The sequence below is a fragment of the Candoia aspera genome, chromosome 1, assembly GCF_035149785.1.
Source record: "Candoia aspera isolate rCanAsp1 chromosome 1, rCanAsp1.hap2, whole genome shotgun sequence".
NCBI classification, from domain to species: domain Eukaryota; kingdom Metazoa; phylum Chordata; class Lepidosauria; order Squamata; family Boidae; genus Candoia; species Candoia aspera.
Genome location: NC_086153.1, coordinates 47921183 through 47943179, shown reverse-complemented (window position 1 = coordinate 47943179; position 21997 = coordinate 47921183). Strand labels below are relative to the sequence as shown.

Below are 21997 nucleotides of genomic sequence, written 5' to 3'. Positions count from 1 at the left end.
CCAATGCCACCAGTAGAAATTTTACAGATCTAAAACTGTGCCGTTCAGAATTTTTTTTTAATGGTGCAATTTTGTTTTCTAATATCCATGTCATAGTTGTGGGGAGACATAAACATCAAAAAAAAGCACAATTCATACATTCATATGTAAATCTTATGCTAGGAAGGAAGGAAGGAAGGAGGGAAGGAGGGAAGGAAGGTAGTTTATACAACTTTGTCAGCATATTTTATTAGCAGAATTACATGAAAATTAATAGGCATTCAGGGAATTCAAACATGCAATCAAGACAAGGGAAGAGAATAAACATTAAAATAGTGTTTCCTACCTTTACATCTGAGAAGTAGGTTTTCAGCATATTGGAACTTGGGTACCGAGTATAAAAGAACATGAGCTTGGCCTTTTTTAAGTGGTTAGGTGACAAACCTTCCTGCATGTAGGACAAAAGGAGTTAAGGAAAAATACTTGGTTTGAAAGACGGCTCTCAATATAAAGGGCTAACAACATTCTCTTGGAATAATTGTGTTTCTAAGATAAATTCAGTTTGCACAATACACAATTACTTAGGAGGGGGGAAATTGTGAATCTGAGGCTACAATATAACTTAGTGACCTCAAGGGGCACAATTCCTTGAGAATAGTTCCTATTTCACACAATAAAATATGCGTAACATTTATCCTTCTTGTGGGGAGGGAGAATTGGTGGCAGAAATAACTCAAGTGTACAATTTGCAAACAACATGTATGCTCATTTGTTGCTAAGGAAACAAATATATAAATATGTGCATGTAAAATTCCCTTTCATTTATTGCTCTTCCTTAAGCATCACATCATTCACGTGAATATTATGCCGATAGTACCAACAGAAACCTTCTAGAGATATACCATAGTAGAGATGGTCACTTACCCTATCTATTTTCTGAATGTTGTTACCTTTCAGGTCTTCAAACAGAACCACCAAAAGAGTTCCCAGAGGAATGTGGAGCTAACTGTAACAGTCTAGGCATTCTGGTGGCCCCCCTCCCCCCGTTACTGCTTCTTGGCACTCTTTTGTGTACTGTGTGCTAGGGCAGTTTTGGTCACATCTGTGAAGCAGGCTGGCCCTGCCATTTCCTCTGTAAATTAATGGCTTTATAATGTATCAGAAATGAAGATGCACATGACAAAAGTCAACGTGGCCCCACAAGGTCAATTAAGATAGCTCCCAGTAGCTTCTTGGAAGACTGTCTCCTTAAAGACAGTCAGTGCGCACATATAAATATGTCACTTATTAAATAGCACACTGCAAGGCAGAGAAAGGTCAAACAGATTCAAAGTGATCCAAAAACTGAAGCACTTTCACTAACAATATGGTGAAAAAATATAAAAAGACAATATTTATCACGTTCTTTGACACAATTTACAATGCACCACAATTAACTTATTATTGTTCTTAGGTTGTTGGTTTGGATCAAACTTTTTAAAAAGAGAGCAGTAGCTTTTAGAATTTTTGAAAGGTGGAGTGGACGCAAATTTTATTTGTTTGTTGTGTTGGCAAATGGCTTAATTTTAATTTTTCAATGATACAAAAAAAAGGTTACATTTAAGGCTCCTAATCTGCATAAGCACACTGCAGACCACGCAGCTGAAGTTGTATTTTTGGTTTTCGATGCTCAAAGATTGCAAAAAAGATAACTGATGATGGACATACATCTTGTGCCAGAAGAAGAGGTAAAAGGACATCCATTAGTCAGACAGAGAAAGCTAAGGGAGCATTACACTCCTTTCTGCCATCTCTCAAAATGCATAAGCAAGAGAACAGTGGCAAGCTGCCACCACCTGCATAGCAATACGAGTTATAGACAAGTCAGAAGTTTTCCAACAGAATCGGTTTTATTATGCAACTGTGCTGGGCGGAGGGGAAATCTATTCACACACGTGCATATACGTGGGTATATTTGCACCCTTAAATAATAGTTAATTGTGAGACAGTCAACCTTGGAAACCATTTGTTGGGATTTTCTCCGATGCAGATCCATTTTAACAAGTGACAGGCACACAAGAAAACGGATGCTTTCTCACACAGCTCTCATTCATTTCAATCATCTTTGCCAGCAGAGGTTCCTAGCAAATCCTGTCTGCTAAGTAGTGGATGCTGTTATTGTTTCATTATTTTGCTTGCATCTTGTTCCTCCTGAAAGGCGCTCAGAATGACCTGCAGGTTCCCCTCCATATATCCTCAAACCAGCCTATGAGGATAGATTAAGCAGAAGGATGGCAGTTTGGTCCAAGGTCAACTAATGTATTTTATTGACCACATGGGGATCGGAACCCAAATTTTAATGTTCTAGCCATAAAGATAACTCAGTTCTTTTAATGCTATGGAATTAGTAGTATTCTGCAAAATATTTATTATGTGCAAATTCCAAATTTTTCAGTGTTTTTTGCTCCATTAACCCTTGCCTAATACTTCCAATCTTAATTTGCTATTTTTTTCAAAATACTTTGTTTCAAAGATGACATTATTGCTAAAAAGCCTCGCTAATAGCAACTATTAAAAATAGATAACAAAACACTTAAAGGCCAATAGTGAGATGACCCTTTGCTAAAACTGAGCTGACCAATTGGTTAATTTTCCTTTTAAGTGCTTGTGCTGAAAAGCAACTGTTCTTCCAAGAAAGCACTGCCTGTTTCCAGGATACTTACACACGCACAATGAGTCATGATGGAATAGATTCAGTAAACATACAGCTGTACTGAACACGAGCTAAGCTCCATTCAAGGCCAGGAAAGAAAATGAGCACAAATAAATATTAAGGAGGTAAGGGGAGGGGAGGGAAGAGAGGTAGGAAAGCAGGGAGGACAAAAAAGCAAATAGAACGCAAACATGCTCTGCCCCAACAGCTGATGTTGCTTGCTTCAGTCCTCTGCCATAGCTTTGTGAAGACAGATGATATTCAATTGTATGTCTAATGCAAAAGACAGTAACTGCTGAAACCTGAGCCAGCTGCCAGGTGTAAAAAAAAAGGGGGGGGCAAAAGAAAAGAAAAGATGATAAATCCATAAATTAATGAAAGACATCTGCTCAGGAACATAAAAGATCAGAGGAGCTGTGTACTGCAGCTGAACTAAAACAGTGTTCAAACAACCCGAGGATCTGATTGTTATATTTACAAAGCATAATGTATTTCTGCTTAGAACAGCAACAGTGGCAGCAGCAGCAGAAAGGGAGATGTGAAGAACAGGAAAAAGGAGAGAAGGAAGGAAGGAAGGAAGGAAGGAAGGAAGGAAGGAAGGAAGGAAGGAAGGAAGGAAGGAAGGAAGGAAGGGAGACACGAATATGCATCTTCCATCTTCGCAGCTCTCCTTTTTTACAAGATAGATTGTTCCTCCTGATTTGAGATATTTGGAGATAAAACACAGGGTGGTACGCAGCTATATTTTTATCTGGCTGGAAGCTTCCTTGTCAGAATTGTTACGTGAGGAGATCTTTATTTTTATCCCTTCCCTTTAAAATCCTTTTAAAGGTTACCTGTCAAATGAAATATGTGTGTGTGTGTGTGTGTGTGTGTGTGTGTGTGTGAAGGAAGGAAGGAAGGAAGGAAGGAAGGAAGGAAGGAAGGAAGGAAGGAAGGAAGGTGAATCGTAAGAGCAGTAAGAGCAGACAGGTGCTTCCAGTGGGTATTATCTGCTTTAATCAATATATGTCCAAATTTATAGGCAATGTGTTTATATTTATATTAGGATTAATAATATGCTGTAAATAAGCTTCTCTCAATTTAATCAAACTGGATTGGATGATTTATAGTAGCCATGCATTTACTGCAAATTATTTTATTTTTCTCTGGAAAAATTCTGATCAAAGTATTGCCATTTGTTAAACATTGCTTGTTAATACTGCACACTGAAGCAGCCTCATCTTAGTGAGGAACTATCTGTCTGACTTTTGAAGTTTTTGAATTTTATACAACTAGTTTCTGGAAAAAGAAAAGATTATAATCTTTACTTGGGAAGAAAAATGAATGCATTACAATAACAAAACTACACCCACAATCTACGGTTGTGGCTCACTATTCTGTATGCAAATGCCCTGAGGCTGAACAAGGCTACTTTTCTTGAGATGCAAAGAGGGTGCCTGACAAGGAAGATCATGTAGTAAAACAACTAGCTGTCTGTTTCTTTGGCAATTTGAATAAAAACTTCAGTATTTGATTAAACGTATTTAGTTTGCAAAGATACACAATGCATTCGTGAAGCAGGCAGGAACTATGATGCAGGTGCATCTTTCTGTCTTGTTTAATGTGGCGTACAAATATTAACTCTCTCCCTTCACTTTCAAAAAGGGAAGATAATGGTTAAATATTTTTTTTACAGTAAAAGCGAGATATATTTCAGAAGCAAAGCAAAGCAAAGCAAACTGCCAGGAAGGGCTCTTGCTCCCAGAATCTGAACTTGGCTCTTAATGCTAGGCCTGCGTTCTTATCCTGGATACCTTCTCCAAGGAAACATCGCACACACACACACACAGAGTAAAGTAAAGAGGAAGAAAACAAACACCTGATCAAGAACAAACCCCCATATATCTCTCTCCTGTCCGTTTTTTCCTATGATGGATTCTAGATAACCCAGACAAATGGGCAGTTGTCACAAAATAAAGTAGTTCCATATTTTAGAAGTAATTGCAGCCTCATTGGAAATACAGTGCTTTTAAAGATACATTTGCAGCTGTCACTGAAGGAGAGATCTGCAGGATGCTCGGATGAATAAGATTGCGAGCTGCATCATATCTCACATTTCTTTGTTTTAGTATAACACTTGTACCAATAACCCACCAAAAGTTCTTGGAATGTGTATTCCTAGAACTTTGGATGGATGTGGAAGATTTAAATGTCTGGTTAGGGCCCAGATGAGAAATACCTGGGAGTCCTGTGCATTTACTCCTGTCAAATGGCATAGTTAATTACAGAAAGTTTTTAAAAAAATGTATTCAAACAAGCCAGCAGAATTCAGTATCAAGCCAAACACAGTCCTTCACCAAGTTCTTGGATCTGCTGGGTATTTGATAACACCCTGTTTTGGCAATCCCAGAAAAGTGACACAGGCAGGTGATTATTAATGCCCTTATGTTGCCTGTTTGATTATTTGCAGATATATGGGTTAATATTTTTATTACCAAGTTCTCAAAGTGCCTTTAATTATAGCCAACTGATTATGATAGAAGAATTGATATTCCTCTCTGTGTGATATATCTGGGGATATGAATTCATGGATAGAAAAGAATAGGATTATGTCTCTGACACTGGATCCTCCATGTGATATAAAGCTCAGAATATGGTATAGATCAACCTTCCCCAACATCGATATCTTCCTGGTTTGTAGACTTCAGTTTCCAGTATTCCTCAGCCACCATGCCTGCTACTGAGAATTCTGGGAGTTGAAGTCCACACATCTGGAGGGTTCCAATGTTGGAACAGACGGTCATAGATCGTAAGACAGAACTGCTGTACAGATAATACAGAAGGTCTGTTCTGAGCTCCATGATGGGAAATTAAAGTTGGGTTTCATAAATGATAACTCTCAGAGAAGAAATGGCAATGAGACTGTAGAAAGGCTATTCTCAAAAAGCGTTGTACTAAAGTAATAACTGAATTTGAGAAATAGAAAGAAAAGAAAATCTGTAGATGGATGAACAATGAATCAGAAAATCCTTAATTCAAAACTCACCTTTACCATGAGCTTACTAAGTAGCCTTAGTAAGGCATGCCATTCTCTCTTGGTCTTAATCTCTCCCCACCCCCACCCCAAAAAATACAATGCAGAGAGTTATAATACTGATTCATTTTACTAAGTTAATATAAGGATTATTTCTACTTTTATAGTGCATCTGAAGTGCTCTGGACACGTGAAAGCACTGAGCAAACATTTTCTTTTTTTAAGCATTGTTATAACAAAAGATAAGCTATGCAAAGTAATAGAACCAGATATACCATGGAGAGAATTCAGGATCTGTTTATATAAATACTTCATCTCAGAATGCAATCAAACCTGGAGAAATTAAGGAAACTCATCACTAATCAATACAGACCTACATATAAGAATGCAAACAGGTAGACTAACATTTTGTATATAAAATGCATTTTACTGGAAAGCAATTTAGTCTATAAAAGTAAATTTAAGGGCAGATTTGCAAGCTCTTCCTGTCAACTAATAGAAGTTGAACTGAGCTGATCATCACCCCTGGTAATAATTAAGAAACAAGTAAAGCAGTTCCTTCCTACTACAAGCCTTTTTATTTGGAATGACCAGTATCAGCAAAGAATGCCTTTTATAAGTGGGTGCATATAACAACCAACTGATGTGAATGGCTCATACACATACATATCTGTGGAAAAAGAATCCCTGCTCCTTTTTGGACTTTCTGGGTTTTTGCATATCTGCCACTGGGTCTTAACATAGATTCATATGGATCCTAATAAGGGAATCTGAGAGAACAAATAACACCAAAGGTTGATGCTTGTTTCACTTATTTCATAAACAAAGTCACGCACCATGCAGTGATAGTGTAAAAAAGTAATTGCCCCCCGGTTCAATAAGTTCAATTGAACAGATATGTAGGGTCAGATTTAGTAATGGATTGCACTGCCTTTGACTGCAATAGCTGCAACCAAATGCTTCCAGTACTTGGTGATCAATTTGTCACATTACTGTGTAAGAATTCTGCTGCATTCTTCCATAGTGAACTGGGTTAACTCAGTAATATTGGAGGGTATTCTTGTATGCATTTCAGGTCCTGCCCAAACATTTCTATGGTGCCTAGGTCTAAAGTTTGTCTTGGCCATTCCAAATATTGAGTTTATTCTTCTTCATCGATTCTCTAGTAGAGAAGTTGTAACAGTAGAGTAGTAGTATGTTTGGAGCACTGTCTTGGTGCACCACTCATGTGTACTTCAGCTTTAGCTGGCAGAGATAGATTGATATTCTACTGTAAAATCTCTGATAGGAAGCACAATTCATGCTTTGTTCAATGATGGCAAAATTTTCAGATCATGAGGCAATAAACCATCCCTAAACCATGCACTACCACTTCCATGCTTGACATCTGCTATGGGATTCTATTGTAGAATGCAGTATTTGATTTCTCCCAGACTTAATGATAACTACCTGGCTCCAAAAGTTTCATTTTTAACTCAGCGGTCCATGGAACATTCTTCCAGAACTATGGAGAGTTATCCAGATGCTTTGGCAACCTTCAGATGAACGTCAATGTTCTTTTTAGTGAATAGTGGCTTCCACCTCTTCAATGAATCCCATTTCCTACCAAGTGCCTTCTGTTGATGGGCTCATGAACACTTGACTGGGGCCAAGGTAAAGGAGGCCTGCAGCTGCTTAGAAGTTGCTCTGTGGTCTTTGTGACTACCTGGATAATTTTATGCTATGCTTTTTGTGTGATTTTTGACAGAAAGATTGCTTTTCTCAATTTTCAAATTATAAATCTGTCTGTGGATTGGTGGGGATCCAGAGCTGAGATATGGTTTCATAATCCTTTCTAGACAGATAGATATTAATGACTTTTTAACAAGCTCTTCAGAAATTTATTTTCAGCAGAGCATTGCAGATCTTAAAATCTGTTGGTTGAGAACTTTGCTGTGATGAGGAGCCAAAGTTTGTCAGATTTATGTAAGATAGGGCTGACCCAAATCAGTCCTGGTTGTTTAATGAATTAATTCTACAACTAGTCCTAATTATCCCTTTAATTGGCTTAAATGAAATAGGGAGCAATTATTTTTTTCACACTGACACATCACATGTTGGATGACTTTGTTTATAAATCAAGTGACCCTTTGTGTTATTTGTTAACTCATACTCCATTTATATACCAGGAAGGCCCGTATGAATCTCAGAAAACATTCAATTGCAAAGGTATATAAAAATTCAGAAAATCCAAAGGGGGCGAATACTTCTTCACCGAACTGTAGATTACGATCTAAACGAAGACTTCTGATCACTCAGTAGATATGCATAAGGCTCTGTCTCCCAATTCTTTAACAACATCAGCTAATGAAATGTCTTTCCACCTAAAGTCAAATGAAGAAAACTGGATAACCAAGAGAAAACTTTGATGGTGTCTGTGTTTTTAGTATACCACTAGTTATGAAAACAAATTCTTAGGGGACATTCTGCTCTTTTATTCTCAATGTACATCTTTGGTACTTTTCTTTGGATCTCAAATGCTAGTAAAAAATAAAGTAGATCTGACAAGTGATAAGTCCATTACTGCCCATTACTGTTGTAAGCACTCTAAATTACAGGTCTTGGGTTGAAAATGTAGTTACTTTTACTCCGTTCATATGTCTGAGGATTACATTTCAGAATCCAACTCTTCTACATAAGAAAGTGGTTCTATTTTCTTGTTCAGTTTTCTTCACTACCATTAAGATTGCTAATCTAACTTTTGTGGCAACAATGTCAGCACAAAGATCGCATCTATTAAATTTTTGAATCTCCAAAGGACAACCTTTAGAAGTGGCATTAAAAGATAGTATTTCTTGCCATTCCAAGTTAAAATCTTGATCCATGTGTTAATGATTAAAGGTGCTGTAGACCAAATTTTCCAATGGGAGTTATAAGAACACCTTAAAAGAATATACAGTGACGTGGCCTCAACTCTATGAATTGCCTAGGATAAAGTTTTGTTTTGTTTTAAACAAGCATGATTTTTTTTTTGCATTCATAGTACTCTTGGTATTTTCTGGTGGTCTCCCATCCAAGTAATACCCAGAGTCAAGGCTAGTTATATCCCAAGCCCAATTCAGCCAAGTGCTGCTACTTGCTGAAACACAAAATATTTGTCATACTGTCAATCAATCTATGCTTTGTAAGATATTCTTTTTATTATTAAATATTCTTTTTATTATGCAGACAAGTGCCTAAACTTTGGTTCATCAGATTTCACTATGTTCTTGAGTAGTGGAATAACTGCACCAGAACTATTATTAGTCCTTTACAATGAAGCAACATATCCATTTATAATGGCTTCCTTTCCAGCTTAGCGAAACTTGCCACTGTATTTGATTCTCTCTCAATTATAATCTTGGGTTGATTAACAACATATAAATTTGCCTTTATTTTAAGCCTTCTTGAGGCTATAATATGGCATTCTATAGAATGATCAGATTTAACAAACATATTTGAACATATTGCAAAGTGAGTTGGATGCATAGATGGGAGTAAGCTAAAAAAACAGGGGAGGGGTAAAGACATAATCCTGAACATACTTCCTAGATGTATGTCCCTTTGAATGGCAGAGAATTCCTTCCAACTGAACATGAATAAATTGGAATGCCAATGATTCATTTCACACTGAAAATATGTGTGCTTTCTTTTAGTATCCTTATGATAAAAGAGACAAAGCAGGCACAAGATTCTTTTTATAAAATATTATTTAAAATTGTCACAATTGGGGACATTTTTAAGGATGGGGAAAATAAAAAGATGTGCCCTATAAGACTAATCCAGCTGAAGTTCTATATCTAATTGTGCTCTCAAGCTTTGCCAAATGATTTGCTTTTTGTATATTAGGACAAAAGATTTTCTGTGTATGGCTGAGCAGAGGTTAACCATGCATGCCCAGCAGCTGCACAAGAGCTGAGAGCAGGACTCAGTTGGGGTGGGGGGAGCAGGGAAAAGGATTTGATATAGCTCAAATGCATCAGTACTTATATCTTTATTTTATTTGGTGACACCTTTTTAAACCCACATGACAAATACACGCGGGATTTTCAAAAACTTCATTTGTCTGGAGAGAAGCAGTATAGGTCTTATATCCAGACTCAGTGAGATGGTTTTAGAACATTATCATGAAGATTACGTATTGGATTTTGAGTATCACCTGAAATGAATTTGCCTCCCATGCACCACCACCACCATTCAAACCTCCAGAAATCTGATTTACAAGTTTTGAAGCATTTGTGTAGGGCATAACAATCAATACATTGAAATGTTTGTTTCAGCTTTAATTTTAAAGTTTTACTTTTCAAAAAAATCTTTATTTAACCATTTATTTAACCAATTTGGTGCATGTCTACTCTGAAGTAAGACCCATAGATTTCAATAGGAACAATAGAAATACAGTAAAGGAAAAACTGGTAAAATTCTTATCTTCAGGTGACCAGCAGAACTTGGGGAATTATTTGAAAACACTCCTATTAGTTTTGCCACTATTGTATTAATGGTAGTGAGGAAAAAAGAAGGGCCTACAAAGCTGCATTATTGGAAGGTAGTTGTCTGAAGACAGAAAATTACAATAGAATATTAGCTAGCCTTGATCCCCTAACATGCTTTATGGAAAATTATCTATTGGCTTTTGGAGACCGCTAAATTAGGGCAGAGGTTATTTAGACATCTATGGCAATGCTTGCAAATAGATGTTTTACACTATGGGACAATTTATACAAACAGCTGAAGCACTTACCAAGAGTTTCAATTTATTTGGTTTGACACTTTGCCTTCATGCAGGTTGAGTTTGCATGATGTTCTGCTCATGGTAATTGATTTTTGGTAGCCAATATATTCAATCAGGATGTAGCTAGAACAAGAAGAATTGGGGACATTGGGCCTCAAAAATCAGGGCCAAAATGACTATAAGGCAGCCCTCCAAATTTGCTTTCTTAGCAGATGCTGTCAAATATATATGTTAATAGAACAAAATTTTATGGGGATGGATATTTCCTTTCCCTAAATTTCACCTGTTTTATGGCTGTGGTTTTGTTTAATCTGTGGTAATGATTTCTTTCTCCTGCTTCCTGAAAGCCAAAATTATTCTGCCTGACAACTGGAACTCTGTCAACCTCTTTATCAAGATTGAAACCAAGCATTTTAGGCAAGATTATCTTCAGAAGGACCCATTTAAGAAACTGTATCAGAAGACAAATGGATATGATTCAGCTGGGAACACCTTCATTTACTATAAAATGGGAATTCTAATCAGAAATAACAGGTTAAGAACAATGGATGTTATGCCCTCCTACTGCACTCCCAGCATTTCTTATTAGTACCCATTACCAAATAAAAGCATATCAACATGCAAAATATGGGCTACGTATTGTAAAGGATATGGCACTCCCAGAATAAGGTGAGATTTCGGAAATATCTTGAAGGTCACCACACTCAGACTTGATAAGAGATATTGAGAGGCTTTCTGCAGTGCTAGGAGGGTGTGCTGGTGAACAAGGGTGATGGTTCATATGATGAGATGACATCTTGGTCCTCAGACTTGTGGTCTCTCTTGTTAAATCTAAGGATTCAGGGGAGGCTCTGTCTTTCCCAGGGAAGGAGGCAGAAGGAGCCCCTAAGGGGTTCTGAAATGGGTACGCCATAAGGGGTAGAGGAAAGGGATGGCGGAACGAAGATGAAGTGAACCCTGTGGTGGCAGACAGTGGAGACTGATGGAGGGCAGCATGATGGCTGCCAGGAGGTGGGGCAGAGGCAGGCTGGTCGGATGAATTTTTGCGGACAACTAGGGGCAGTGCTTCTGTTTGGTCTGTGGAATTAGACAGTGGCACATTCCCAAAGGTGTCTAGTGGGTTTGGAATGATGATGTCCCCAAAGCACTGGAGGCGCTGGTTTGCTGTGTGGAAGTTGTGGTTCTCCCCATTGACAGCAAATCTTGCTTGGGGGATCTGAAGAGGTGGGAAGACCTGAGGAAGTTGACGGACAGGTTTTGAAGAGAAAATCTTGACCACAGTGTCCACAACCTGAGACATGGCAGTGTTCAGTTCCTGCTTCAGCGTCTCAGCTAAGTGCTTGCCTTCTGGCTGAAAAGAATTGGGCCCATGATCTTTTTCTTTGGGGCCATCTTTTCTGGGTTTGTTCTCAGCTATCTCCTGTTCTCTAATCAGAGCTCGTGCACGATCAATAAACTGCCCCGGGTCCAATTCACACATTTCATTATCTGACCTACCCACAGAATCTCTTGCCCTGGCATCCAGTGTTTCTGAATGCAGGCTGTCTTCAGATAGGTTACCAGTGTCTTCGTCATTTTCAGAATCTGTGCTGTCATAGATTTGGTAGAACTTTTCCTGAAGCTGGCGCAGCTGTTTCTGCATGTCCTCCAGCTGCTGTTTCAGCTGTCTGCGCTCCTCTCGCTTCTGTTCTTTCCTAGCTGAAACCAGCTGCTGGAAACTCTGTTGCTGCTGTTGAGGCAGCTTTTGCTTGCGCTTATTTTCTCGGTAACTTTCTCGGGGACTCACAGACTGTGGAGCCATCTCTCTTTCATTTTCATTGCCCCTTAATGCCACACTTGGGGAATGGCTCATCCCTCGAATGATATTCTCAACCCGGGCACGCTTAGCTCTCAGGTGCTCATCGCATAACCGATCCATATCAAACTGGCTCATCGTGGGTCTGCCAAATGGAGAAAGACACTCTTGGGGGCTGTCTCTTGAAGAGTTGCTGCACACATCCTCCTGATGTACTTCTGAGCCTGTGCTGGAGAGGCCACTAGCTTGAAAACTGGGCTCGGTGCCACCATTTTTGTTCATGTTATTTTTCAACAGCTGGGAAATTATAGTTGCTCCTGGAAAAGGCATCATGGCATCTTCATATGAGTTTGCCCTCTTCAGCAGCTTGCGGAGCACATTTGACTTCTCCCCATCTGCATGCTGCACCACGGAATACTCAACATCCTGCTCGGAGCCTTGGGGATTCATGGCACTAAAAAACGATGCTCTCGCCTTTGCAAAAAATGCAGATGTTGTCCCTACCGTCCTTTTCACTCCAATGTCAACTCTTCTTCTCTTGGTCTGCCTACTTAAGAGGGCTGTGCTGTCATGGTCAGGCATCACTGAACAGTTATTGTGCCATCTTCAAAAGCTTGTCAGCTGGGCACAGCTCAAGAATCCTGGGACCCTGGCCAACAGAACAAAAGGACTGATGAATCATTTTCTTTAAATTTCTCCAAATTTCCTGACCTCAATCCTGAATCAAATGCAAAATGCATAGGCTCTGGGATTTATGGCACATTACAATTATTGCAATTTATTATGCACTCTGCTTGAAATGAAACATTTTAAATATTTCTGCTCCACTGGTTTAAGATGGATTAAGATTTTTTTTTTAAAAAAAGAGGAAAGAGGAAAAACTGCTTAAGCACCAGTAATATATGGTTCTTTGCACAAATGCCTAAAATAATACTGTTTATCTTCAGAAAAAAAAATAAACAGTAGATTAGAAGAACACAGACACTGACAACCAATTGATTAAATTTAGGGTTTGAAATACATGCCACAAAAGAAAATGAAAGTAGGTCTTGTTTCTTAAGCAAGGCAATCACATATAATTTGGGCTAAAAAAAAATCAAATTTAGTTGCAAAAAGAATGAAAACAGTTTTGAGATTAAAAGCAGACATTTCCTTTAATTTTATAAGGGTTTTCCTGCATATGTGTAAGCGTGAGCAGGTACACTGTGCATACCGATATACACATATACCCAAAACATGTTGAATGGGATGCCACGAACCTCAGAAATCATTATGGGAACTATTTTTAGGGGAAAATTTACATTTTGCTTATAAAATACATCTGTTGCTGTATTTTGCTTTGAACATTGAGTTTCAAAAATGTATTATTCCCATTGTGTCATTTTAAACATTCCAGAAAAGGATAGGATGGAAGGGGGCAGAATGTATCATCCTTGGAATATTTTCCCATTTCATAAACTATGGCATCAAGTTGTTTGCATAAGGCAGAAACAAGGCATTCTTAGCACTGTGTCACTGTCCCTTAGATCAGCTTCCCAAGATAATATCTCAGGTGACTAGTGAAATCATTATTTCATACGACATTGTACTTGCATAAAACCTTATTTCCTGCAAAACACACACACATACACATATAGAGTAATTCTGAAGGAAAGATACGGAGAGATGAAAGAAAGCAACATCAAGCAATAGCGTGAGAAAGGCAGATATCTTTTCTTTTATAGGAAGCATCATTGTTTCCCAGGAATACAGAATTTTAAAAAGAAGACAGATAACACATTTCCTTGCATTTTATAATAGGCTCTTGACATCATTCATGACTTATTAACTATGATGCTAAACTCGCATGGCACATGAAGCATTACAGACTTCTTCTGGTACCTTCATGTTGAAAACTATACCAATGTAATATTAATTTTTCCCATAATATGTTTATCTAATATTAAACTTCACATTAGCTTAACAGTGCACAGTTTCCACAATAATAGGGTATCTTGCCAAAGGCAGCATTCAGACTTTTGGATCTGTTCCCATCTGTTTCGGTTCACCTGTAAAAACATCTACATGCTCCCTAGGACTGCATCTGTAGCTAGCTTTTAAAGAATGACTACCCATGCAAATAAGCATAATTTCAGCTTGAAATAATCTACACTATCAGCGTGTATAGCCAGGGCTTGAAAGTGTAGCAGTAACAAACAAAAAAAGCAAACCCTACAAAAACTTTTAGAATGAAACCTATATTTGTTCATTTATCATTCGAAGGCTATGCATTGATCCCACTGTTTTGGATGTTATAAAAGAATTCTTAAGAAATGGAATGTCTCTTAAGAAAATTTTTAAATGAAAATGTTTCTTAAGAATTTTTTATAAGAATTGGAACCCTAGGGTTCTTGAGAAAATGTTTCTTAAGAAACAAGCTGTGGAATGCTCAACTACATTTTTTTATTTTTGCACTGTACAGCAATTCCTAAGGAGACTATACAGTTGTTAGTAGTTTTACTCAAAATTCTACTAAGAAATACAAACACACATGCAGAATTTTGCAATAGCAAATGCAACTTTGGATCAAGCATATCTGATTGGCATTGTAGCTTAAATTCAGTTTTACCACAGCAATTTTAACCAATATATTTTTAAAGCAACTGTCTTTCCTCATATATTGTCTTTCCTCATATATATATATATATATAAATATTCAGTCCCAGATTATATGACAGAACTTAATTTACACAAAGACCTAAAAGTCAAATGTATTAGTAACTTAATAATTAGAAGTTCAGATAAAAAGATGCCTTTTTATGGAATGTTATAAATTCTGTGGAACTATATGAGTAATTAAATTATCCAAATTCCCTGAGATAAATGGAATTTCAGTACTAGGTAGTAGTGGCCTTTTTTTCTCTGTTTATTTTGTATAATTACGGATCTAGTTCAGATCCTTTGTGTAGTAAGCAAGTATCCATCTATTTTCAGTTATATGCTATTTCATTTAATTTAATGGGAACATTCCACTTAACAACAGAAAGTCATTTTTAGGCTTCTAGGTTAATTACAACTAAATAACCTTGCCCATAAATAAAAGGCAAAAATATGAAAGTCCCCTACATGGACTAGATTTATAGCCTGTCATTATATGCTGATGTAAATACCTTCTGAGGTCTGCCTCTACTTTCAAAATGCCTCATCCCTCTACTGTAAGTCCCAAAGAGGTTGCCTGTTATTGGGGTGCATTATTGAAAGTGCATCATCTTAGAAAGGGTATAAAGATATTAGCAGAAAGGAAAAGCAAGACTAGCACAGGTTTTAACTTTTTGTTATTTCAGTTTAGATTCCAACAGACCTCTGATACGAAACACAGGATTCTCTATATGCTTTAAAAATGGTTCTTTCCTGATTTCTTTCTCCTTCCATTGTATTTCATTTAAGGACAGAGTGAAGCATTGGGTATCTGCAAAGCTCGTAAAACGTTGAATTGAGACAACTCATAAGGTCAATGCCATGGATCTACAATCCAAGGAATTCATTTTTCTTCTATATCTTTGCTAGCTGCTTACAGTACAGATACCAGAAGGAAAGGCCAGACTATCACAGTAGACAAGTATTACTGCTTATAAATGTTATGTGTTAGTTGGTCTTCTATTTTCCTCATGTTTCCCTTGTTCCCACTGACTCTCATGCTATCTCCTTATATGACAAAACTTTAAATTTTGCCTTTCAAACTTAAATAATGATTTTATTATTTTTTATTGGGGCTGAAGAATGCCACTGGTTCAGTCTCTTGATTTCAAAAATGCCAGTATGCATTGACATTCTGAGGGAAACAGACTGCTGCAGAAGAATCTAAGATTCTGAGTCCTCGAGAACCAGATCTTTTGATATAACTGTGGTAAGATTTTCCTACTAGGTGTGTGAAAAAAATACATATATGAGGAAGGATGAACTGGTCATCGAATGAGAGAGTACGCCCCTGTCCAATTTGGAGGAAGGCAAAGCTGCTCAGCTTGATTTATTTCTTGTTCAGAGGTAATTCAGAAGTCATTTAAATTTTAGGTTTCATTATGGTTCACATAAATATCATTGATTAGTTTACTGGTTTGAGCTTTGTACATTTTAAGTTATTCTTGACAAGTCCTTCTTTGCCAAGCTTTCGTTATTTGAGCCTTCAACTTACATAGGACTTCACTGGGACTCAGTTTTTCAAAGGTGCTGAGTGGCATGAGATACACAGCCTGTTTTCACAGCTTCTGCTAACTACAATATGTAATGAAAAAATATTCTCCTAAACTCTGATAATACCTTGCAATTTTGAAGTCAATTCTCTTCTCCATTCTACTGAACAACCATCCCACCTCACCCCACCCCACCCACACATTGCAAAAGTTATGGGTAGCAAATATTATCACATATACTATGCAAAAATATCCATTGCCCACAAGTGCAAACGATCTATATATGAAGACATTTCAATCATTAGTCCTCCATATCTTAAATCTGTAACACACAAGCGTTATAATAATGTTTTAGGAGATACTGCTCCAAAGTAATTACAGCTTATATTACTAATTTCTGCTAAACTGCTTTTCCACTGGAACAAAGTAGATTGATTTCCACTGGAACAAAATAAAAGATGACCTAGAACAGGTAGAATGGAAATTGGAAAAAAAATCTCTTTGGGAAAAAGGAATACTTTTTATAGGAAGAGTAGAATTTCTAATACATTTTCCAAGTCAAAATTGATATAAGCTGTTGTTTGTGAAAAACAGCAATGGACTATTCAAAGCAAAAATAATTCTGCAAATTTTAAAATTGTTAGTTCTTTTCACAGAACGCAGCTACTCTTTCTCCTTCATTGTACACAGCATTGTACTCCATATGCAAGTAAAGAAATTCACTGAAGCCCTCAAATTCCTAAAAATGTATGCAAGATTGGATTTTTTTAACTAAACAGGATTTTGACAGATTGGATTGAGACACATTAAATGATGTCAGCGATTCCTATCATTTGTCAAATTCAAGTACATTAAATTGCACTGATCCACTCGGAAATACAAAAAATATTTTTTGCTGTACTTCAGAGAAGTGCAAAGCATGAATATGTAAAATTTGCATAGCTTCACTACCCATACAATAGAATTATACAGCTTTGTTAAGTATTGTGAAGGAATTTAGAAGTGTAAGTACATTTTTCTAGCACTGATTTTTTTTTAAAAAAATTAAAGTTATGGCATTATATAAATATTAAGAATATGCCTGTTCAGTATAACACATACATCTTTATGATTTTTTTTAAACAAAGAAATTAAACAACACTTTAGCATCATTGGCACACGGAGACCAATCTGGCAAGGTATTAAAAAGCTGCTGATGTACTCCGCATTCTCTCCCTCCTACATAGGTATGTAGTGTCTTGATGGCTACAATGAGTTCTATCTTATTGGCTTTGGAATATATTGGAAAAAAAGGTCTCCTGGATTACCAACTGGTATAAGCAATATATAAAATAATATTTTTTTCTACCAGAAAACAAACCTAGCTTATTCATCTTGCAATCCCACATTTTAAAGTAACATTAAAAAAAAATCATTTACTAGGAAAATCAACAACTATATACAATTGCAAATACATTATTCCTACACTAAAGTCATCCTACACTTTTCCCCTCCTCCCTAAGGTTATGGAACATCCAATCAAAAGACTAAGTCAACTCATCCATAATACATACTTGAGAAATTACTCTAGCATGCAATGGAATACAGTCAAGGAATCCACAACCAAACACTTTGAACACTGAAATGTGCTACAGAAATCCTCAGTAGCAGGAGCCAGCCATCCGAGAGATGCCAATTTAATTTCGAACTGATCATCAAAGCAATTTGCAATGGTAGCAGAGCATTGTCTTTTCCACACTGAAGTGCAGAAAGTTATTGTTAATTTAACAATAATGTTAAATAGGTTGTGTGATGTAGTATCTAATGTTAGTATCTAATATAATTTAGTCCTAAATTAGCAACAAAGTATAAATTAGATGGCTTTTTAAAAGTTCAGCTCATTTAAATATCAGATGTCAAATACTTACAACTGGTGTTCTATTAAGCACTTTTTATCCAGAACTGAGTTTCAGAAGAAAAGGCAATGGACTAAGTTTTAGAAGAGGCCTTACGGGAGCTACCTATGAAATGTGCGATGGCAGAGTTAGCAGAAGAACAAGCTAAGCAAGGAAGAATAGATGGCCACATGCAGGTTCATTTACAGACAACTAGATGAATTTTAAAACTTGTCAAGCCTGCCAAGACAGTGGAATCAAGCATTGAAAACAATGTTTTCCATTTTTTTAATCTAATAGTTCAATGGCTGTGTTTCTCATAGCCCCACTAACCTAGCAGATGGCGTTAAGTTAAAGAAATGACAGGTTCACATATGTCTGCATATAGGCTGTCATCTCTAAGCATGCAGATTCCAGTACAGACTACAGACTTGCAAATTCAGGGGCATGCATTGGTTTGAAGGCGAGAAAAAGAGGATTAAAAGAAAAAAGAAAAACAGCAGTTTATCTCTGATATATGAGAATGTCACATTTAATAGAGCTTGTTCACAATTTCTCGTCCATTACTCAAAAATATATCACGCATTCTGTTTGCGCCATGACAGCGCTTTGACATATTCTTGTGTCAAATGTGTCAAACCTTGCCCAGGTTCCTTGTATCAAACTGACTGTTTTTCATCTTGATTAAGACGTAAGGCCCAGTCTTAAATACAATCAGAGATAACCGTCACCCCATTCAGTGGAAATTACCCCAAATTCATTCTTTGAATAAGCCCCACAGAATTTTGAAGTAAAGATGAGCAGGGTTGGGATGTTAAATAATTTCACTTGGGGTAGGTGGGTGCCATACCCTGCAAAGCAAATTCCACTTAACCTGGGAAAATATTTCATTTAAAGCAATGGGTATTTTGAAGGTTATGTGCACACTAACTTACACATGAAGTGGAATTAGTGGAATTTGCTCCAAACAAATGTACCTAGGACAACGCTCCTATTACCACAGCAAATGATTTTATGAAACTACCAAGTAGAATAGGCAGATAATAGGCACAGCAGCAACCCAGGACTTTATCCTCCCCCCTCCACACACACACACACACACACACACACACTGACACACACCAAACACGGCAAAAAGAGCTGGGTTTTTAATTTTTCCTTTTTCTGTGCTCTTTTGGAAATTCAGAGTGAAAACAACCTGCTTTGCAGCCCTCAGAGAACCCAGCTATCAAAAGAGCTTTCGTCCTTTCTTAACCCGGCCATCCCCAAACAAAGCGCCATAAATTCATAAACAGACGTTGTACTCAGGCTCAATAGAGGGAGAGAAACTTGCACCTGTCTTTCTTGACACAACACACCTGTCCGACACTGCCCATGCGCACTTAGAGCTGAGCGCCCCTTGTACAATTTCAACGCTGTAGCTTTGCCAGGCGGAGCCAGAGAGAAGCGCACGAGCAGTTCCCCCGCTGCTCCCGACCGCCTTGTTAGAAGAGGCCACCGGGGGCTGTTACAGCAGCTTTATAGCCCAAACCGCTGTTCGCTCGCCGTTTTACAACTGGTTCTCTCTCCCCTTCGTCCCTCTCCCTTCTCCTCCAACACCGAAGTTCCTCAGAAGAGACTAGTGTTCCGTCCTAGCCGGCACTTTGGCTAGCAACTTTTGCAGGGCGCGCTGAAAGTTAGTGCGCGCACTCAGAGCTACGTACAGCAGCTCTCCGGTGGGCACCAGAGCAGGGAAGAGAGGTCGTCACCGGAAAGGCGGGAGGGTGTGTGGAGAGGGAGAGGGGTCTATCTTTGTTGTATTGAGTTTGTGCATGAAGTGGATATAATCCCACGGGCTAATCTAAAGCTTTCGGGGAGAGGGAGGGGGAATCCTGGTGTCCCACTATTAGGCTTCTCGTGGCAAAGACCCTTTTTCATCCGAATGCATCACTAGAATGAGCGCAGGCTTCTATTCTCTTCTGCTAATTCCGCAGCCCCTCGCTCCAAGCCAATGACATAACTCGAGGGTGAGCCGGCTGCGGGTCGAGAAACCCCGAGCTGACCCCTCCCATTTGGAATTAAGCGTTTAAAAAAATCAGTGCGGGGAATCCAGAAGAGTAGGCTCATTGACGTCAATAGGGAAAGGTAGTCGGGACTCAGGTAAATCCCACCGGAGACAGCGCGCCTCATTTTAAGCCTGGCTCAGTCTGGATCCACAACAATGCACGCCTCGCCCGCGGACGGGGCAAAGTGAGGCAGGCGGGCCGGCCGTTCCTAACGCATTTCCCCCAAACCGCGAACGATTCTATTAATGGGATACCGTGCACGCCTCAGCAGTCTTCCTTGGGATAGAGCAGCCCAGCGTGTTCCCTACTATACTCCCCCCCATCCCGGACATAATTACTGGGGAATGAAATCTCTTTGGGTTCAGGAGAAACTTGCTTCCATAGAAAAGTGACGGGGTAACCGAGCCCAACAACCTGGCCTCAAAACTTCGCTTGCGCCCGCCACTCATTCCCTCTCATCAGCCCCTTTCTGCAACTCTTCTTCCCGGCCTTTGGGTAGATCAGAAGGAGAGAGTGTTCAAATACGCCTGCCTTATCTGAATGGTGCGTGTGCTTTTTCAACTGCTCTGCTTCGGGGTATTTATACATATGTAAAAAAAAGAAGTCAGGGACATGCAAATGATAAGCAAATCGGAAAAGACAGAAAGAAAAAGAAAGGCAGCGGCACAACACAAAGAAGAAAGGCCGGACCTGGGGAGTTAAGAAAGGAACGAATTTTTTGGGGGCGGGGGGAAGGGGAGAGGTAGGAAAAACAGGAAAGAAATCTCAGGACTCCACGTACAGCTTTTTCATCTTTTAAACTATAATAATACAAAGGATTAAGAAAGACTGGGGAAGGGAGAGAAGGAAGAAGAAAGGCAATCGCAGGAGAGGGTCGAGAAGACATTTTTCGCACCAACCTTGTCCTTTCACACCGACCAAACTATTGTGATGGTTCCCATGAAGCTTCGGGATATGGACCATCTGCCGGCTTATTTTATTAGTCTAACAATCTTACTCCGGTCACAAACTCAGCAGCAGGGAGAAACCAGGGAAAGGAAATGAGGAGAGAGAAGCAGGGGGGCTCCCGAAGACGAAAAGGAAAAAAAACCACAACCTTGCCCCTCTTGAACCAGCATTTCAAACAAGCCCGTCTCCGCGTCAAGAATGCCCCTTCCCCCTCCCCTTCCCCCAAAAGAGAAAGCAAGAGAAGGGAAGGGAGAAAAAGGTACTTACTCAGTTGCAAAGGCGATGAAACTGAGTCCCCCTCTCTCTTTTCCCCCCACCCCTGCTGGTTAGAGAGAGAGAGAGAGAGAGAGAGAGAAACGCGCTCATACAAATGCTCAGATCGCCTTGATAATCTGGCTGCTGATGAATATTGCAACTGGACGAGGGAGGGTGAAAGCAAGAGTGCCCGCGTGCGAGGGGGGGGGGATGAGTGGGAGAGAAAGGGAACGAAAGACAGAGAAAGCGAGAAAGAGGAGAGGGGAGGAGAACCAGCTCTTCTGCGGCGCTCTTCTCTCCCCGGCTGTAATCGTCTTTTCTTTCTGCAAGCAGCAGAGCAGCCTCGCTGAGCTGAGGGCTCCGCACCACAACAAGATTTACTTTAAGACACAGCTGAAGGAAACAGGAAGACTACACGTCACGGTCTGAGTGACGTGCCTAGGCCCAGCGCCCAATCGGGAAGCTCCTTCGGAT

The 21997-nt window shown here is 38.9% G+C and overlaps 1 protein-coding gene across 1 annotated transcript in view; it reads right to left on the bottom strand.

Annotated features, from left to right (window-relative positions):
* The window catches only part of PROX1 (prospero homeobox 1), a 76962-nt gene extending 55477 nt beyond the window's left edge, over positions 1-21485 (bottom strand). Inside the window, exons 1-3 of the mRNA XM_063303411.1 lie at positions 21220-21485; positions 11088-12881; positions 326-437 (exon numbers count right to left, since the gene is read on the bottom strand). Of these exons, the coding sequence (XP_063159481.1) occupies positions 326-437; positions 11088-12814 (1839 nt within the window). The 5' untranslated portion in view covers positions 12815-12881; positions 21220-21485. The remainder of the gene's footprint in view (positions 1-325; positions 438-11087; positions 12882-21219) is intronic.
* Positions 21486-21997: the final 512 nt, after the last annotated feature.